Raw genomic sequence first — 21,065 nt, forward strand, 5'->3', positions numbered from 1 at the left:
CCCTGTCCCGTCACTCTAACGACACCCAGGCCACCAATGACCACTCATAATGACCTTTTCTAGGCCTCAACCCATCTTCCCTCTTTGCATCAACCACCAGGCAATGTTCCCTCTTGAAGGCTTCTTCTCCCAGATGAAACACCACCTTCACCTGTGTCTCCTGGCACCTCTACAGAAGGCTCTTTCTTAGACTCTTTTTCATGGGCTAGCTATCCCCAATTTCTTACTCTGCAAATTCTCCCTGGGAAAGTGGCCAGGAGACCTATTTCCGTGAGGATCTTGGACAATCTCCTCCAGACCAATCAGTAAGTACCCAGCCTAGAACCAGCTTGTACTAAATATTTGCTAAGTGAATGAGTAAATAAACGAGGAAACAGACTATCCCCTATGAGCTGATAATTCCTTCCAGCCCCACTGTCTTAGTCAGGGACTACCCACAATAATGCTGTATAACAAGCTACCCCCAAAACTCAATGACTTACAACAAGCATTTATCCTCACATAGTGTAACTGTGGTTGGGCTTGGCTGAGTAGATCTGCCCTGTGTCTCAGGTCTCGTGTTGCCTACACTTGGCTTGAGGCTGTGAGCTGGATTCAGGTCTACTCACTCGCACGAGGCTGTAGGGGCAGAGGCCAAGCAGCACGTGCTTTTCTCGTGGTGATAACCAAACTGCCGAGCACATGTAAGGCCTCTGCCTATGTTCACACTCTCTAACGTCCCACAGACCAAAGCAAATCTCAAGGAGAAGCCCATCATCGATGGGATGAGGACAGACTCTCTGCTCTTCGAGTAGGGGAGGGCAATAGGAGCGAGGGAATATGTACTGAACAATAATGCAAAATCCAGTCAAGCACAACTAGACATCAAATGTCCTGCAAGACATCTCCTCCCTGAATGACGTACAAGCTCCTTAAATGCTGTGTCGTTTGCCAAGAACCTGGCACTCTGCCCACTCCCTCCTATAGAGTTGAGTCTTCATGTCTGGCAGGGCATGCTGCTGAATCTGGGCAGAACATCCACTTCCGACTGGCAGCTCTTCGGGATTCTGAATCATCCACCTTCTGGAATCCCTCACTGTCCCGCCCCACATGGCTGACCAGCTCTCCCACGGCAGACATGTGCCTGAGTCACTCCTGGGCTTTCTGTGCTTTCTGGATACTGCGTCCCTGGCTACTCTCAACAGGATGCGTATTTCACAGCTCCCACTCGTGCAGCGCTCGTTCTTCCCCACCCGTCGCCCCGAGCTGCCAAGGCCCACCACGCCCTGCGCATCAGCGTGTCTAGGTCATCACGAGGAGACTAGGCACCGGATGGTCCTTTCAAGCACTCGCCTCCTACACGGGAAACAAGCTTCTTTTTATCTGCTCCTCTCTGGGGACAGTACCGCATGCACTTGGCCATGAGCCACCTCTTGCGGAACTGACATTAGGACACAGCAAAGGGGAAGAGGTCGGCGAATGAGTTTCTGACTAACTTTTGTGTTCCTGGTTTAGATTATATGCAGGATGTGCATGCACGTGTGTGCCCGTGGGCATACACACACACACCCACACCCCCTATACTCAGTTCTAATCTCCCTGCTCATGTTTATTTAGGCTGTCGCCAGATAATTTGATAGGCTTCCTCAGGACAAATGCGCCCTGCTCCAGGGGCCTGAGGACAGGAATAGCAAGTCTGGACAGACGCACTTTGGCCGCATGAAGAGGAAAAGCTGTGCAGGATGAATGTCACAGTATTGTTGGCTCTTGCTTGCTGTATTAATTTCTCCCTTAGAAGAAAGCTGACCCATTTTTTCCAGACCACAGCCCTAATGGACTCTCATTCAGAGGCCATCCTTCTCCCACATAACGAGCTGTATTGTCCCTAATGATAAGCCTTTTAATGGAATTGGCTATTTCTGGTTCTCTCTCTGGGAAATGGCCATGAATGAGCTTGCAAGTGCAAGGAAAAGCAGGTGTTTAAAGGATATGTTTCTCAAGGGCAGACCACCGTGGGAAGAAAATGGATGGAACCCAGTAACAGGGTTTCACTTCCTTGAAATTGGTCTGGCTTAACCAAAACTATGATCGAAATAAACTTTGTCTTCAAAATATGAAGCTCTCACTCCTCATGTTATCCACCCCCCACATCCTACCTGCATGATCCCACCATACCCACAAACGCTCCCGTGACCCTAATCCTAACAAAATCATCAGCAGACTGCAAAGCTAGCCCGAGGCGTGTGGGTGAACTAGCAGGCCACCATGTCACTCCTTCAAGCCAGTGACTGGTCCATGTCTGTTTAAGAGACTGAATGCAACACGAGGGGAAGGATGGAGCAGAATTACTGAGGGGAGATCAATCTTTCTTGTACTGTCTGGAGCAATTCAACTCTGACCCCAAACCTGCATACTTACTCAGCAAACCGAAAACTGGAGGATGACCAGTGGTGCCCTCCTTCACAAAGCAGCTTATTGTTCACCTCACGACCTCACAACCCCTTGCAAGTCACGCCTGCACCTAGAAATAGCCATCGAGGCACGCGCAACGCCTCTCTTAAGGGGGTTCTGCCGTCTTGGCATCCTTCTGCATTTCCTGCGATGTGCTGGCACCCAGGGATGCATTTGCATCCCTTATAGGTGGTAATTTTGCTGGCATACCCACCCTTTAATATGTCTCCTACTGGCACCCCCCTGTGTCCTGGCATTAATGGAGGTGCTAAAGATATATTTAAAAGGTATAAGGTGAGGTCCTTGTCACTAAGGGTTTAACAGTTCAAACTAATTCAACTCATATTAGTAATACTATTGAGAGCAGGGCATTATACTGTAAGTTGCTGGAAATTCAAACAGGAGGAAGGCAAAATAGAGAGCCCTGATGATTCTAAAGTCTTTCTCAAACTGCAGTCCAAAGCAACACCTGAGTTTGTTTAAAATGCAAATTCTCAGGCCTCACCCATGAACAACTGACCAAGAAATTCTGCAGGTGGGCCTAGCGGTTTGTGTTTAATACTAACATTTGAAAAGCACTGGCCTAAAGACCTCCTGGAGAAGCAGACGAAATAAGACAAACACACAACCTCTCTGCTACCAGACAGAGCAAGTCCAGGGCCAGGCAACATACCTGGACATATGATGCAGACCAAAGGCCAAGGACCTGTGGCGGTGATATGAGTCAGGCTAAAGTCACAGTCATCAGTGGAGTGTTTAAAATGCATAACTGCCTGAGCCCCACCCAAAGGTTTTAATTCACTGGTCTCAATTTTTGTTAACAATGTGCACTAGTTGATTCTGACAATTATCAGAGGCAAGAACCTCAGTAGGGGTCTGAGAAGGAAGGAGCCCCCGGTAAGGATGAAGAGGATGTTGTGAATGTTAGCCAGTGGACTCATCTCCCCTGGGTGCTATAACAAATCGCTACAAACTTGTGGCTTAAAACAACAGAACTTTATCAATGGTGAAAAGCTTTCAGTTTTTCCCCTACAATCAGGAATAAGACAAGGATGAGCACTCTTGCCACTTTTATTCAACATAGTATTGGAAGTTCACTAGCAATTAGGCAAGAAAAAGGAATAAAAGGCATCCAAATTCTAAAGGGAAAAAAAAGCCATCATTATTTGCAGATGACATTATACTATATACAGAAAACCCTAAAGACTCCACCAAAAAACTGTTAGAACTAATAAATGAATTCAGTATAATCACAGGATACAAAGGCAATCATATACAGAAATCTGTGGCCTTTCTGTACACTAATAACAAACTAACAGAAAGAAAAATTAAGATGACTATTCCATTAACTACTGCATCAAAAAGAATAAAATACCTAGGGAAAAATTTAACCACGGAGATGAAAGACTTGTACACAAAAAACTATAAGACACTGATGAAAGAAACTGAAGAAGACATAAATAAGTGGAAAGGTATTCCATGTTCATGGATTGGAAGAATTAATATTGTTAAAATGTCCATACTACCCAAAGCAAACTACAGATTCAGTGCAATCCCTGTCAAAATTCCAATAGCATATTGCACAGAACTATAACAAATAATCCTAAAATTTATATGGAAACACAAAAGATCCCAAATAGCAAAACAACTTTGAGAAAGAAGAACAAAGCTGGAGGTATCACACTCCCTGATTTCAAACTACACTACAAAGCTATAGTAATCAAAACATATGATACTGGCATATATATATATAATATACATACATACATATATGTATACACACACAAAATGGAATGTATACACACACACATACATGTATACACACACATACACACACAATGGAATACTATTCAGCTATAAAAAGAATGAAATCCTGCCACTTGGGACAACATGGATGGACCTTGAAGGTATCATGTTAAATGAAATGTCAGATGGAGAAAGACAAATACTGTATGATTTCACTCACATGTGGAATCTAAAAAAACAAAAACGAACAAACAAAATAAAACAAAAACAAACTCATAGGCACAGAGAACAGATTAGTGGTTACCAGGAGAGAAGGGGGTTTGGGGGGTGGAGGGGTCAACTGTATGGTGATGGATGGCCACAACCCTTGTGGTGTGATCACTTGGCAGTGTACACAGATGTTGAATTACAATGCTGTACACCTGAAACCTAATTTTTTTAAAAAGAGCTTTATTCTATCAGTCCTGGAGGTCAGAAGTTCAAGGTGACTGCAGGGCCACACTCCCTCCTGCCGCTTCCAGGTTTTGGTGGCTCCAGGTCTTCCCTGGCCTGTGGCTGCATAACTCCAGTCTCTGCCGCCATCTTCACTTGGCCTTCGCTTCTTCTGTGTCTTCTCCTCTTCTGTCTCAAACCTCTCTCTGCCTTTCCCTTCAAAGAACACTTGCCATTGGATTTAGGGCCCACCCAGATAATACAAGATGATCTCATCTCAACATGCTTCATCTGCAGAGATCCTTTTTCTAAATAAAGTAGTACTCACAGGTTCCAGGGATCTGATATCTACCAGGGGGCTATTTTCTGGTCTACCACGGCTACTATCAAGAGAAGACAGCAACTGCCAGGTACACAATTAGCACAAAGCTGTAAAAGACTGAGTGATCTCTTGGGCTTGTATTTTAACAAAACAAGAGCCTGAAGTTCAAGGGGTAAAGCTATCTGCTAGCTGGTCAGGCTTCATCAGGCAGGCGCATATTTTTTCAGGAAGATTTTTCGCTGCCATTCTGCCTCAGCAGGCTGGGAACAACAGTATGACATCAAAGACTCACCAGCAGTTCTTTCTGCTTCGTGTTATAAGTGTCCACAGCTAAGAGAAAGGCTTCCTCGTGAGATCAGGAATAGATCAGGGAGAACTGCCGGTGTGCTTATTGGTTCTACTGGACCCCTGAACCGTGAGAGAGCTGCTTGTTTCTCTAATGCCTCGAGCACCCTGGGAGCATTTTGCAGGTGTATCCTCTTATCCTGGAGGCTCAGAATATACTGAGTAACTTCAAATAGGTCTATTAAACAGCCATAATATGAGCCGACCACCTGGGCCTGTTACAGCCACTGTGGTTTGAATGCAATGACACCGTTTTCTCTGTAACTGAGAGTTGCTCCTACGGAACTGCTCCAGTGTTTGGATTATAGAAGAGAGTTGTAGTAAATGTGTTTTAGAATGGCAAGCTTTGTAGTTAACAAGTCAGGGCCTCTGTATATCTTGTATATCAGATTTCTTCTTTTTTTCTTTTCTTTTGGCCGTGCCACACAGCTTGCGGGATCTCAGTTCCCCAGCCAGGGACTGAACCCAGGCTAAGGCAGTGAAAGTGCAGAATCCTAACCTCTAGACCACCAGAGATCTCCCTATTAGATTGTTTGTAATGAATCGATAAATATTTTCCCGGTCTCTTTCTTCCAATTTCCCTGATACTCTTTATGGGAATCTACCTGTAACAAAGGTAAGTTTTGCTCACAGAAATCTATCTCAAGGAAACAATCTAGCAAGAATGCGGGGACAGAGTCTTAAGAACGTGCATCACAATATTGATGACAATGAGAAACTGGAATCAACCAAAAAGTCCACCAATGGCACACCCTATGCATCTCGAGGAGCCTTTCTTGATCCCTCAGGTTGTTCAATGTTTTTGTACGTGCTACTAAGTAGCATCAAAACTGTATTTATTTTTGTATGAAAACAGCAGAAGCTGTTTTAACCAGTCTCCATTCAGTAAACACATGGATAACTTCATACGCGCCGTCCTTTCTCTGGAAAGCGACCACACTTGGGCTCACACTAATTGTCGCTGGTTTATGCCAGCTGTATTTTCTATTGTGATTATGTGATTTAACACCACACTAAGTCAGTTATATATGAATGTAAAGAATAAGTTGTTGTTCCAATGAAAACTGGACTAAATGCTTTGAAAAGATTCAACAAAGGCAAAATGCTAGAGGAAAAAAAAAGTGATATTCAATTAGGTATGACAGAGAAGTGAAACGTTTTAAAGGTTTAAAGGATTCTGAACTCCGATTGTTTCACATGTGTTTTAGATCCTCATTGTCCACTTTAAAGACGCCAGAATGGGAAAAAGTACAGATGCGTTATGGGCAGAGCGACCTTACATCTGGTCAGGCCAGGACGGTGCCTGTTTACACCTGTTGTTTCAGCACACTGTCTGGTTTAGCCCCCGTTCATTCTCAGAAGTGTCCCAGTTTGGATGATAAATTAAAGGGTCACTCTAACTATGGGTATAGATTACACAAGACAAATAAGGTGAAATGCCAATCAGCAGGCTGTCCCAAAGAATTGAAACTGAACCTCACAGGAAATGATTAGTGAATGAGTGTTTATCTACATGTTTTAAATGAGGGGTCCTCACACTTTTTTTCTGTGAAGGGCCAGGTAGTAATCATTTGAGGCTTTAGTCATTCTCTGTCACAGGGATTCACATCTGCCATTTTAGCACAAAAGCAACCCGAGACCATCTCTAGATGGATGTGCACGCCTGTGTCCCAATGAAACTTTATTTTTGACACTGTATTTGAATTTCATATACTTTTCATGCGTCACCAAATATTGTTCTTATTTTGCATTTTTTCCAAAATGTAAAAACCATCCTTGACTTGCAAGCCATACACAAGTGGGCAGTGGACTGATCTGGCCTGGGACACAGTTTGCCGACCCTTTTTGGGGGGAGGAGGGGGGGAGGTAGAAAAGAATAGCTTCATTGCTTTGCCGGCCAAAGGGGGTTACAGAAGGCTGACGCTCTCACAACTGTGCGTGCCCACCCGGAGCGCGCAGTGAGCAGCTTTGCAGGAACGGTTCACAGCGGGCGTGATCAGCCGGCGGACCCTCCTCTGAGCGGCTGGTGCGGAGGTAAGTGGACGTCAGCCTCCGCAGCCTTCCGGTCGCAGCCGGGCTGGGGTCCACGTGCTGGGGGGCAGCGTGCACGTCACTTCTCCCACGGGTGGCAGCTGCGGGGTTTGCAGAACAGCTGAAAGATACTGCGCGCGCATCCCTCGCGGCGAACCGGGACCCGCCCCGAGGCTGCCCTGCGGGTCCTCTCGACGGTTCCTCCCCTTCCTTCCCCAACTAACTACTGTTTGAACCTGCCCCACGGACCTCCGTGCTGACCCTGTTTTAAGTTTAAAAAAAGTTATATATGTGTTAGGTTTTTTCTTTTATAGTTTTCATTTTCAATCATTCAAATGTTCACATGACACTGAATAAGAGGACTTCTATTGTATTTGAGGGCTTCTTTCTACTTCTCTTACCTGTAAGGTCCGTGAGATAAGGGATTCTACCTGGCACATAAAAGGCACTCAGTAGATGTGTCATAAATGAAAGACGTTAAATCATGCGACATGTATACAATGGACTATTGACACAACCATTAAAAACTGTGTTGGAGGGTTCTAGATGTACTGTGAAGGGGGAAAAAACCCAGGTAACATAATAGTTATGTGGGATGTAATTCTGTTTTTTTAAATGACATGTCTATATTTGTATGGGAAATCAGATAGTAGGCTACACAAAAAATGGTATTAGTTATCTCACTGTAGTTCTCATGGGTTTGGGGATACCTTAAAATCTCTTTCTTTTCGCTTCCATTTTTGATTTTTCTAAAATGGGTATGATTTCTGTGGATGATTAGTCACTGTTGTTTCTACTTTACCTCATAATTCTGGTGTCCTGAAAGAATGCGGATCTGACCACACAGAGGCACCACGTTCGTCCAACCCCGCGTCTGTGGTCCGGTGCTGGCAGTGACTGTCAGATGCTGGCCTGGGAGGGGACGGGGAAGTCCACTTGTGTCACACATGCCAGGTCTCCATTTGCGCTCAGAAAACTAGAAATTAGATGCCAGCACCTCCTGAGTTCTGGCCTTGAGAAAGGGGCCTCCCCGCTCTCCTGTGAGATGAGTGTACCTTGGCCTGAAGGAAGCCCAGCGTGCCAAGAAGACGATGCTGAGACGCAGACAGCAGCCACCTCAAACTTACTTTAGGGGAACAAAGTTTATTCCAAGTGAAATGAGAAGTCACTTGTGGGTTTTAAAGGGAAGAATGGCAAGCTCTAGTTCATACTGTGTAATCCTTGCCGCAGTGGGCGGGCGGCAAGGGTAGACCACGAGGAGGCCACAGGTGAGAGCGGCTTGAACGAGGGTGGAGGCGGAAATGCAGACAGAGGTGGACTGACTCCTTACGTTGATGGGGTAAAGTCATAAGGACTTGCTTCAGAACTGGATTTGAAAAGGAGACAATTCTGTTTGTTTTTGTTTGTTTTAATGTTAACAGCTTAATTGAGATACACTTCTTGTGACCATGCAATTCACCCATTTAAACTGTACAATTCGATGGTTTTCCGTATATTCACAGAGGTGCATAACTGTCACTAGAGTCAACTGAAGACTATTCTCAGGACTCAGAAAGAACCCTTGTATCCCTCAGTCACTCCCCCCAGTGCGCTCTGTCCCATGTTCACCTCTCCAGTCTTCGGCTGGTGGACCTGTAGTTTATTTCCATTTGCGGGGCTATGATGAATAACGCCTCCCTGAATACTGTGTGCAGATTCATCTCTCTTGCGTGTAGACCTGGGCATGGAGTTGCCTGTCCACATGCTAACCCTCTGCCAATTATCTGAGGAAGCGCCAGACTGTTTTCCACAGCCGTGCAGGAGGGCGTGACTCAATTTTAGCATCGCTGTGGCTGCTGTGTGTGTGGGGGGCGGCTTCGTGCAGAGATCAGAATGGTTACACAAAAGTGGAGGCACCTTAGTAGGGTTCAGAGACACCCAACTTAAGGGGTACTCCATCCTGCTTAATGGCAAAAAGATTTCTGGGAGATAGCCATCTGTACACCATGAATCACTTTGTTACATTAAAAGATTCCAGCAGAGAGGGCTTGTTAAAACAGATCTGCAGTTTTCAAATCTAGAATCCTAAAGTGACTGGTATGGAACTATTTAAACATCTGTCCCCACACACACTCCTGAAGGCCAGAAGGTATTTTCAGAGAAGCTAAGGGAGTCAGTGGGTGCGATAAAACTTCCATGCCTTCAAGCCACGAAATCACAGGGCTCAAGCGGCAGCCTGTCGCTGAGGACGTGTGTGGCCGCAGGCATCACTCCTCCTGCCTGGGACACTGCCGTGGCCTCTTAGTCCAGAGAAGGGCTGCCTTGGTTTCCAGCTGCTGGTTCTGACACCTGGGCAGCGGTCCTGCCCCTCTTCGGTTCTTCTGGCTCAGGAAGGGAATGGAAACCAACGTCTATCAAGCTTGCAGCAGTCCCTCCCCTGGGCGAGATGCTCCACGTACATTCCTTAAGTGAGTGAACCCTCACAGCAAATTACCAAGGAAGAAAGGACTGTTTTTTTCAATTACAGATAAGGGAGGTTGGCCTCTTTGGGTTGGAAAGTCAGAAGAGGTCTCTCTGAAGAGACAGCATGTGAGCTGATATCAGCCATGCAAGGATCAGGAGAATAACCCCCAAACTGTTAGCTCTCCAGGTGTCCTCATTTTTATTTACTTTTAATTTTCATTTATATTCATTAGTATAAATAAGAGTCAGAAGCAACCCTCTAGAGATAAATCAAGTTTTAATACATTTAAAAGATAACCTGGAGTAGGAATTATAGTTCTTTTTCCCTTAATAGTTCTGATTTTATACTCAGGGACTGTTCTCTAGAACAGCATTCCACACCCCATCCCTAAACCACCACTATCTCTCCCCAACATCCGATATGACTGTCTCTGCTAACGTGTCTCCGTAGACCTCAGTAAGTTTCTGGAATGTGGGAGCGTTCCCTTCATATGGCCATGCTACTCTGCTGGGAGTGGTGACTGTGACCTCCAGGACCTCCCATGGAAGGAAGGAAGGATCTACGGATAAGTACTACACGGCCACTCAAAAGTCGCCTGCTCTCAGTTAGGATGCTTTTCCCAATGACAGAATTCATTTTTACCACAACACTTTACCAAATTCCTCAAAACGGAACTCATCCTAAGGTCTGTGAGGTGGGTCTCTAGGAAAGCCCAATAAACAAAATCCTTCTTCCTCACTGAACTAATTGAAATATAAGACCAAGGTGCAAGGCTGTTTTGAGACCAAATTATCACATCAGTGATATAATATTAGAGAATGCCGCTTACATCCACAGGCAAGCTTCCCCCACCTGGTCACAATACTGGGCCAGGGCAGCGCTTCCTCCCAGAACTGCACCTACCCCTGCAAAGCCGAAGGCACGGCCGGCAGAGCAGAACGTGTGCTTCCATGGGCAGATCACTCCATGAGAAACGAGGGAGAAAGAGGAATGCGCTCTGCAGACCCAGCTCCGGCCCTCGGCCTCACTAATTAGATCTACATCGCCCCTCGCCTGGGACAGAGCGCTAAAGGTGATTGAGAGAGGTTACGGAAACGCAGGGATGACCAGGGAGGAAGCATCACCCATGTACACACCTAACACTGGGTTCTGGGTGTCCTGGTTCTCTCACTACATCCTAATGTGACGTCAGGCAAGAATGCTGACTCTTCCTTGGGTCTCAGATATTCATTCTCTCAGTCAGAGACGCTGCTCGTCTCCCTGCCATGCAGAACTGCTGTGCACACAGAGGACGGGGGAGTACGTCGAAGGCTTTGCGAAGAACGCACACTCCAGGGGATCATAAGGTATCACTAAGATGCAGAAGTTGCAGGTACCTGATTCTGCCATGGCTATCACAGGGTCTTCCAAGATCCTGGCAGACTATCATTTAGGAAGGGTGTCTGAGAGGGTCTCTCGGAGTTCTCTTACTCCTTACACTTTCAGCCTGGCAGCTTCTGGCACTAAGAGGACTGCTCATTGCCTCCTGGGTACTTTTCCTCTAATCGCTCCAGGTGAGAGGTGGTCCCATGGGTGTATGGAGTCAAACTTGTGGGCTGGGTCCCCGAGAGTCAGCCTTCAGTTCAAGGGGTGGTTTACAGAGAGGGGACACGTGCTTTCCCACTCATTTTCATGTTCTAATACAAAAGGGTCTTCGCTGAACTTGTATTTGGGGCAAGACACTCCATCCCACCTTGAAAACAGGGACTGGGGAATCTCTGGGTATGAGGATGTGGAGAGAGCTACAAAAGCAAAGGCAGCTGGAGATTTCTGGGCAGGTGCAAAAGCAGAGACTGGCTGAACAGGCCCAGGGGCAGGGCTGGGAAAACCTGCCTAATGCTTTCAAGAGCAAAGCATCCCACAGGCTTTAATGGGAAATGGATGTGGAACCTCCTGTTCTCCCAATTCGCTCCCCTGAGCCCGCGCTACTGTCTAAACCTTCAGTTGTTCTAAACTGGTGGTTGGCAGCCCCGTATGAACACCAGAAGTCTTAAGGGGCTTTAGAAAATAGCGGTACCTGTCACCTCTTTCTCCTCTCCTTGTAAGACAGAGCCTAGGGCCTTGTATTCCTTGTGTTTCATTTTAACTTTTATTTAGAAATAATTCAAACTTAGGGGAAAAACTGCCAGAAAAAGAATAGTACAAAGACTACCACACACCCTTACCCAGATTCACCTATTCTTAACATTCTGTCCCATGTTTTATCATTTGCTCTGTTTCTATTTTTTATTTTATCCATTTTATTTTTAAAATTCTTTGCGAGTAAGATATCACACTCACCTCCTTAAAAGTAAGACACAGTTCAAGGTGCATTTTCTTAGAATGGGATACTTCTCTCGCGTCGCCACGGTGTGCTCGTCAGCGCCAATGAATCCGACACTGATACAAATACTCTGTCCTCATATTCAATTTGCCAATAGACTCAACCATCTCCCTGTAGCATCTTTCCCTCCAGGACAGAATCCAGTCTAAGAACAGGCATTGCATTTAGCTGTCCTCTCACTGGTGTGTTTTTAAAAGCTCTCCAGGTGATTTTAACGTGCATCCTGGACTTTGGACCACTGTGTAAATGAATACTTATTTGCTACACTGACACATAATGAGTGCTTACCAGGTGCAAAGGATTGAATAAATTAAGGAGCTTATTATCTTAAGGGACATACGGTATACAAATCTACTGTAATATCAGATGGACAAGCGTGATGAAAGAAATACTAACCAAATCCATAGGAGGAAACTTTACATTTAACAAGCTTCCTGAGGGTCTACTATGTGCCAGGCATTGTACAAACTTCTGGAAAAACAGATTAATAAGAAAGAAATAATGAATACCAATTAGTGATTAATGAATACATGATTAATTACAAAAGTGAGATTTTTCTCAAAGGTTTTTCTTGGGGCAAGTGAAACAACAGAGAAGTAGGCTTCAACTTATAGAGATGAAGTTATTTCAGGAAAAGAAACATCAGAGGGAAGTGAGTGCACAGTGAAGTAAGGGGAGAAATATACTTCACTGTGATTTGAGAAGTGGGTGCCTTGGGTTGTACCAGATCCTCCTGGAAAAGTAGGCTGGAAAATGTAAGGTGGCACCGTCGCTTCAGAAAGTCGTTTGGCAGTTTCTTAGAAAGTCAAACATAAACTTACCATACAACCCAGAAATTCCATTCCTAGGTATTTACCCAAGAGTAAAGAAAACGAGTGCACAGGGATGTAACGAAAACGCCAGCGCAGGGATGTAACGTCTGCAGCAGCGTTCTTCCTATCAGCCCCAGGGTGGAAACAACCCAAGTGCCTATTAGCTGGAGAATACAAGCATCAGAAAATAGTGCATCCAGACAATGGGATACTGTTGAGTAATGAAAGGGAATGAATGAGTGACATATGCTATAACAATCAATGAACCTCAAAAACATGATGCTGAAATTTCGCAACTAAGGGAAAAAAGCCAGATGGAAGTACATGTTGTATCGTTTCACTGATATGAAATGTCTGGAAAAGATAAATTTATAGAGACAGAAAGCAGATTAATGGTTGCCTGGCATTGGGATGGGAACAGGGACTGACTACAAATGGATACAAAGGATGGTGATAGAAATGTCCTAAAACTGGATTATGGTTATGGTGCAATAACTCTGTAAATTTACTAAAAAATGTTGAATTGTATGCTTAGATGAATTTTATATGTAAATTATACTTCAGTACACCTATAAAAATTAAGAAGTTATCAAAATCAGACGGAAAGGAAGCAAGAACAGCAATCTTAGAAATGAAAAATGTAATTCTAAAACTTAATAGATGGGAAAAATTCTGGGTTAGACAAATTATTTAGAGGATTGGCAAATAGTAAGACAGGGTTAAGGAATTCACCAGGGGACAGCAGAGACGAAAAAATTTTAAAAACATTTCAGGATATGGATGGAGAGGCTTCCTTAACTCACCCAATGGCAGTTCCAGAAAAGTGAACGCAGGCAATGGCAGAGAAACAATATTTGAACACATAATCATTGGTCATTTTCCAGAATTAAAGACAGCACCTGAGTCTTCAACAGAAAGTACCTTCAGTACCAACTAGAGAGTTCTAATGAAACTGCTAAACATCAAAGTACACACACACAGATGCTACCAAGAGAAAAGACAGGTTATCTACAAAGGAATGAAAATTTGATTGCCAGTAGGATTTTTACCAGCAGCAATAAGTTCCTGAAGACAATATAACACTATCAACACTGTGCTATGGGAAAATAACTATTCACTAGAATTTTATACCCAAATAAACGACCATCCAGCAGTGAGGGCAAAATAAAGACATTTTCAAATATAAAACAATTTCGTCCCCCACCAAGACCCCTACAGAAGGAACTATTAAAAGATGAACTTCAACAAGAAGAAAAGTGAACCAAAAGAGAAGGTTATGGATTCAAGGAAAAAACCGGGAGTAGAAAAACTGGCAAAATGTCAGTAAATTTAACTCAACTATAAAGATGATTTAAAATTTTAAAAGGTAAGACACCCTAGACAACAATGACAAGATGGGAAAGGGGAGGGCTGTTACACGGCTCACGTATGCAAAGCTCTTTCACAGGAAGAATTACGTAACTTCGTTAGAAAAACTATAGTTATATGTATGTGGAAAAATAAAAGACAAGGATGAGAAGAATGGGAATAATGCCCTCAAACCAGCAGCGGAAAATGAGGGACTATAGATCATTGAGCTAATCCACGATGGTAAATGAAAGACACAAAATATGACGGAACAGTGCGGCCCCTGTGTTAGTAATCACAAGCACATGCTCAGAGAAGCCGCTAAAATGAAACGTAGAGAAAGACTAAACGTGAAGCGGCGGGAAATACTACATACAAACAGCGGCCAAAAGAAAGGCGGCATTTCAGTATGAAAGAAGACAAATTCAAACAAGGAGCACATGAAAACTGGCAGAGAGGCACCACGTAAGAACCAACTGCGGTTGCTAACGCAGAATATACTTCGAGAAACACTGCCTACTGTGTGCTAGGGATCATGGCTGCTTTCTTCACCGCCGTATCTTCCGTGCTTGGCACATAATAATTGTGCCAAAATATCAGTGCTAATGGGTGGAACGACCACCATTACCGCATTATACTGAAGTGATCTGTTTCTGCATGTGTCACACCACAAGGCCAGGGTTCCTGTCTTACTCAGTTTTATGCCATCGATATTCCGCACAGTGCCTGACACACACTCCCTAAATTCAAACCGAGTTCAAGGTTCATCTCTTCCACAAACTCACTCCTAACTGTTCTTACCCATAATGACTTATCCTTTGTTTCTACTTCCAAAGCACTCACAACTGGAAATACCCAATTTAGCTACTGATTATAGAGTAGTGTCTTCTAGTTTTCTCTCCAATCTTGTTTCTCCAAAAATATTTTAGATTCTTTGAAGATAGAGAAGATGGCTTACACTGTGCCCAGCCTGAAATCAATACTTTTTGGGTCGATGTTACTATTTGGATGGCTGCAGATTAGATCAGTGCTGCCAAGCAGCACACGCCAAGGCCTCCAGGGAGTACCTCCATTCCCTCTTTTCCACCTTTGACCAAAAGAGATCACTGTTTGGAAACAGGCTCATTTGCAAAAAATGTGGAGAAGTTAATGGGAAGGGCAGGAGAAGACAGCTAGTGTCCAATATCAGGTCTCTGTGCTCCCTTCCTTCTTGCAAAATAGTCAGGGAGGAAAATACCGTGATCGCACAAAAAAAAGCGGGTGTGGGACGCAAGACAGAGATAGTGGGGGAGAGGGCATGTCCCATACACAGGACATGGACCTGACGTTCCACTAGCAGGCATGTTATCAGATGCAATTATTATGAGATCAAAAGGAAACCCCAAGGCACACAGCTAAGTTCAGGCACTTAGGACCTTGTATAAAAGACACCGAGGGATGTTGTTTTCCATCTGCACAGCAGGCACAGGAGGGGAACCTACCCCGAGGAGCTCCTAACTGGGAAGCTGCAGGGGGCTAACAAAGGACAGGGTGGCATCTTCTCGCTGGTCCTCATAAGGAAGACATCACAGTCCCTGGGCGTTCAGGTAGGGCCCTGGGATGAGGTAAGGAGATGGGCTGGCTGGCCGCCCAAGGTCCTTCCTAATCCCGTAATTAAATGGTGACGTGTTCACTTTCCCATGTAGGCTCTGCACACGCCTGCACCCAGTTTGACAGTAAGTCCCCTGGGCTGCCTTCCAGGCTTACTACGGTACCACGCGCGCTGCCGGCGCTCAACGAATGACTCAAATACTTGCTGAATGAAAGCATAGGCGAATCAAATGTTTCAATAAACCCGCATGACCTCCTCCCCGCCTGTCAAGCACGAAGATGAAATGAAATCACAATATTCCAGGCACGATCATTTGAGTAGAGCTTGCAAAGGAACGCGCGCGCGCACATACACACACACACACACACACGCACGGCACTGATCCAACTCGAGTCACACTCCCATCCCGGGAGCACCGACCCCCTGCTCAGGCTGAAGGAGCTTCCCCGGCAAGGCCCCCTTCTCTCCGCCGCTGCAGGACGGCGCCCCAGAGGGTCGCCGAGGCTGGGGACCGCTCCCCTGCGGGCCGGCCCCCGGGACCCGCTCCGGCGCGGGTGCTCCCTCCCGGCCCCCGGCGCCGCGCCTCACCTTGGTGAGCTGGGCGATCTTCTTGCACATCTTCACGTGCATGTCGGGGCCGCAGTCGGCTCTCCAGCCGGCGCCCCCGCGCGCATCGGCTTCGGGGCCGGGCGCAGAGGCCATGGCCGGGACGCAGCGGCGCGCGGGGCCCTGGGCGGCCGGGCTGCCCCGGGAGGGCCCTGCCGTCCCGCTCTCCGGCGGGCTCTGCGGGCGCCCGGCCCCGGCCCCGGCGGGGAGGCGGGGAGGCCCCGCGCGCGGCGCCCGCACCCGCGCGGGCTTCGCCGGCCACGAGCGTCCGCGACCAGCAGCCGCCGGCCGCGCGCGGGGCTCCGGGACGCGTGGGTGGCGCCGGGCCCCCGGCTCAGCGGCGGGCACCGCGGGCGGGGAGGGAGCACGCGCCGGCCTCGGCCCCGGCCGCGGGGCGGTCTGGCCTGGCGCGGGCACGAGCGCACGGCGAGGGGCGCGGGGACGCGGGGCGGCGCGGGGCCCCCTCCCCGGGCTGAGGGCGGGAGCATCCCCTCCCGCATCTGAGGGAGGAGCGCGGACGCTGCGGGAGGATGGGGGGGGATCACCAAAGGGGGGAAGCCAGAGGGGCCGCGGAGGAGCTGCGACCGAGACCGGGGACGCGGGGGCGCAGGGAGCGCAGGGCGCCGCGTGGTGCGGGAGCGCAGGGCAAGTGTCCGAGACGCGCGGAAAGGACGGTGCAGAGGACGGTGCAAGGGACGGTGGAAAGGACGGTGCAAGGGACGGTGCAAAGGACAGTGCAAAGGACGGTGCAAGGGACGGTGCAAAGGACGGTGGAAGGGACGGTGCAAGGGACGGTGCAAGGGACGGTGGCAGGTGCGGAGGGCGGAAGCAAAGAGCGAAGGAGGCGGAGCCGAGTAACAGATGGAGCCCACCGTCTCAGTAAGCCGACCCCAGGGAAGGTGAAGGGACCCACACTCACACCTGGCCGCCGGCCGCCCGGAGCCGGAATCCTGCCAAGCCCTTAGAGTACGAACCTGCGTGTTTTCAGTTTGCTCGGCGCGTGGAGGGCTTAGCGGGCCGAGTTTCCTTGTGACTCGCTGTCTCTGGCTTCCAATAGTGGGCTTTGCGGAAGGAACAGCATCCTGGCAAGCATCTCCTAAAGTGCGAATAGCATCGTCACAATCCTAAGCAATTTGCATGGTTAATGTATTTCATGTTACAAACTGCTTTCTATCAGGAGTTTTAATCTTGGGAAAAAAACAACAAGCAAACCTCAAGGGGTCCCAGGACCCACAATCCCGTCCCTCCACACTGCAGGTAATAATACCCGTTTTTACAGATGAGGAAGTAGAGAAAATTTGTACCAAGTAAGGCAATCACAGGTAGCAGAGCTGTGGCTGAAACGGAGATATTCCTAAATTCCTTGCTTTCACCCCAATACGTTATATTGCACAGGCATAGTCAACCTGGGTTTTGGTTCCTAGTTTATTCTCTTAGGGTCCCTCTCCAGGACAACTACCCCCTCCCCCAATTCAATTAGAAAACAGAATGCCTGAATCAGAATCACTGCCAGGAGGTTGACGTAGACTCTTGGTCCTATCTTAGAGTCTGTAAGTCAGAATCTCTGGAGTTGAGTGTCCAGCATACACATTTTAAACGAGCATCCTGGGACTTCCCTGGTGGTGCAGTGGTTAAGAATCCGCCTGCCAATGCAGGGGACACGGGTTCAATCCCTGATCTGGGAAGATCCCGCCTGCTGTGGAACAACTAAGCCCATGTGCCACAACTACTGAGCCTGCACTAGAGCCTGCGAACCACAACTGCTGAGCCCATGTGCTGCAACTACTGAAGCCCACATGCCTAGAGCCCATGCTCCACAGCAAGAGAAGCCACTGCACTGAGAAGCCTGCACACCTCAAGGAAGAGTAGCCCCCTCTCACTGCAACTAGAGGAATCTTGCACACAGCAACAAAGACCCTATGCAGCCAAAAATAATTAATTAATTGATTAATTAAAAAAATAAACGAGCATCCTACTTAATTCCAAATTTAGAGTAGTTTCTGCAGGGTCTTAATACGTGCTAAATTTTACAGGAATTCAACCACTTGGTAAACTACAGAAAAATTAGCCTTTTTGATTCAGAACTTTAGCAAAAGTTGTTCATCTCTGTGGAAAATCACATCATCAGTGGCTTTGTGGCTCATATTTGTTTGCTGATACAACACACCTGTAACTGCCACATTCATGGTGGGTCTGCCAATACGTGCAAACATCTGAGTACTACATTATGTCATAAAGTTCATCAAGCCAGAGCATTTCCATATTGAAATACCTATGATTTAATTGTAACTGCTTTCCTATTATTTCTCCTTCCTCTTATTGTCAAGAAATTATACTGACTTTTTAAATATGTTTACTAATTTAAAAAATTATCTATGAATTTCAAGATAACATGAACATTATAGAAAAGGTGATGTTGGGTGTGAAAAGGGTTGAGAACCACTGCTCTTGATGACCTTATTCACACTAAAGTTTAGTAATAATGCTAACTCCAAGTTCTGGTTATTTAATTATGATCTTATTAAGTCTGGCGGCCAAAACATTTTCCGATTGGATATACTATACGTTATAGTGGCAGACAGTGGGGAAGGCAGATTCTCTTATCAGGATTTGCTGGACTGCAGTTACTATAATTGAGGTACCACAAGCTGGCCTGTCTTGGAAAGAGTCCTTTGCAGTTTGCTAGGGTTTTCTAGCACCGTGACTAGTAGAGCAGAAGAGGATTAAGGGCTGGGTCTAATACAGAGCATTTATTAGCCCACTAATGTGATCCTAGCCTTGTGCTATGCTCTTTCCACATGTTCTCACCCCCACTAAGGCACTTATTATTCACATTCTACTAGGAAATTGAAGCTAAGGGAGGCTAAGTACCCAATTTTATACAGCTAGTACACGGATCTGAATCTCTCCAACTTCAAAGGCTGTTCTTCCCAGAGCACAGTGCTGGCAATCTGAAACTTTTTAAAAAAAATTTATTTATTGGCTGCGTTGGTCTTTGTTGCTGCGCACAGGCTTTCTCTGGTTGTGGCAAGTAGGGGCTACTCTTCATTGCGGTGCGCAGGCTTCTCATTGCGGTGGCTTCTCTTGTTGCGGAGCAGGAGCTCTAGGCTCACGGGCCTCAGTAGTTGTGGCACATGGGTTCAGTAGTTCTGACTCATAGGCTCTACAGCGCAGGCTCACTAGTTGTGGTGCACGGGCTTAGTTGCTCTTCGGCATGTGGGAGCTTCCTGGACCAGGGATCAAACCCATGCCCCCTGCATTGGCAGGTGGATTCTTAACCACTGTGCCACGAGGAAGTCCCCCAAAACTTTTCAAAACTACAATCAATTTGTTTTTTTCTTTAGATTATAAACATATAAGCTTCTTGTAGTTACCCCTCTGCTCAATCTCACCTGTAATAATACAAAAAAGGAGCATAAGAAGAAAGCAAAAATCACCCAAATCCCACACTCAAAATTGCTGCTAATATTTTGAAGATTTTTCTAGACATCTCTCTGAAAACACCCAGAAAATGTTAAGTAGTACATACATGTATTTTAAAATAAGCAAGATACTGTAATAATGTTTTTGAACCGTATTCACTCAGTCTTATTTTTCTTTTGCCAATAACAATCTATGTTCCCATTTTAAACAGCCAGTATTCCATTACATACAACACATTTACCCCATCTCTTATTGAACAATTCTTTTATTTTTTTATATTTTAAGCAAAATGCTTCATATATGTTTATAGCGTATGTGTGCTGTATTATGAGAATATTCAATTCTGTTCTAAAGGACAGGAAAAACAAAAAGGATATATGAAACATGTTGAGTAGAATTCTTACAATGTGTTAAGTACAGACACTGTAAGACAGGATAAAGATAGAATGGAATGTATGTAAGAAGGAGGGAACAAACAAGAGTGTTACTAACAGGTGGGAAAAGATGGAAAGGCCAAAGACCCAAGATAAAGATGATGCCCCCTTCAGGCTAGCAGCTATATCATCCCTAAAATGGCATCGTTGTTGACACTCATTCTGGCCCCGTGAATGTTCTGCCCCAGAAACACAGATAAAAAACATGGCTCTCAGCAGGCCGTTCACAAGGCATACTTGCCTCCGCACATTTCTTTTCTTTTTTTTAAATAAATGTGTTCCTTTGAGAACACAACGTTTATCTTTTTTAAGATCTTTTATTGAGATACAGTTGACATACAATAAACTGCATATATTTACCGTGTACAATTTGATATTGTTTTCTTGTTATAACGTATGTATGGCCATCCCCATCTCCCACTCCATCCCCTCCGCACACTTCTAACAGAGCAGGCACGCACTGACTCTAGCCATCCTCCGCCTGCGGAGCCCCCTTTCAGTTTCAACCGTGGTTCTCAAAACTGCATGTCAGAAGCCAAGGCTACGGAAGCAGACAGGACAGCACTGCATCACCCGGACTTCAGGCCACGCGGGCCTCCCACCTCCCCAGCACCTTATCTTAAACATCGCACCCTTCACTACACTTTCCAGGTGAATTCTGTTTAAAAGTGATTCAATGAACCATGGGATCTGAGCATCTTAACTTGGGCTGTAAGGATTTCCTGCCCGTGACATCTGGGG

At 46.2% G+C, this 21,065-nt stretch overlaps 1 protein-coding gene across 1 annotated transcript in view; it reads right to left on the minus strand.

The window, feature by feature from the left end:
- The window catches only part of FAM184B (family with sequence similarity 184 member B), a 97,014-nt gene extending 78,361 nt beyond the window's left edge, over positions 1-18,653 (minus strand). Inside the window, exons 1-2 of the mRNA XM_057725817.1 lie at positions 18,635-18,653; positions 16,282-16,967 (exon numbers count right to left, since the gene is read on the minus strand). Of these exons, the coding sequence (XP_057581800.1) occupies positions 16,282-16,967; positions 18,635-18,653 (705 nt within the window). The remainder of the gene's footprint in view (positions 1-16,281; positions 16,968-18,634) is intronic.
- Between the last annotated feature and the right edge of the window lie 2,412 nt (positions 18,654-21,065).

Source organism: Hippopotamus amphibius, chromosome 3 (assembly GCF_030028045.1).
Source record: "Hippopotamus amphibius kiboko isolate mHipAmp2 chromosome 3, mHipAmp2.hap2, whole genome shotgun sequence".
NCBI lineage: Eukaryota > Metazoa > Chordata > Mammalia > Artiodactyla > Hippopotamidae > Hippopotamus > Hippopotamus amphibius.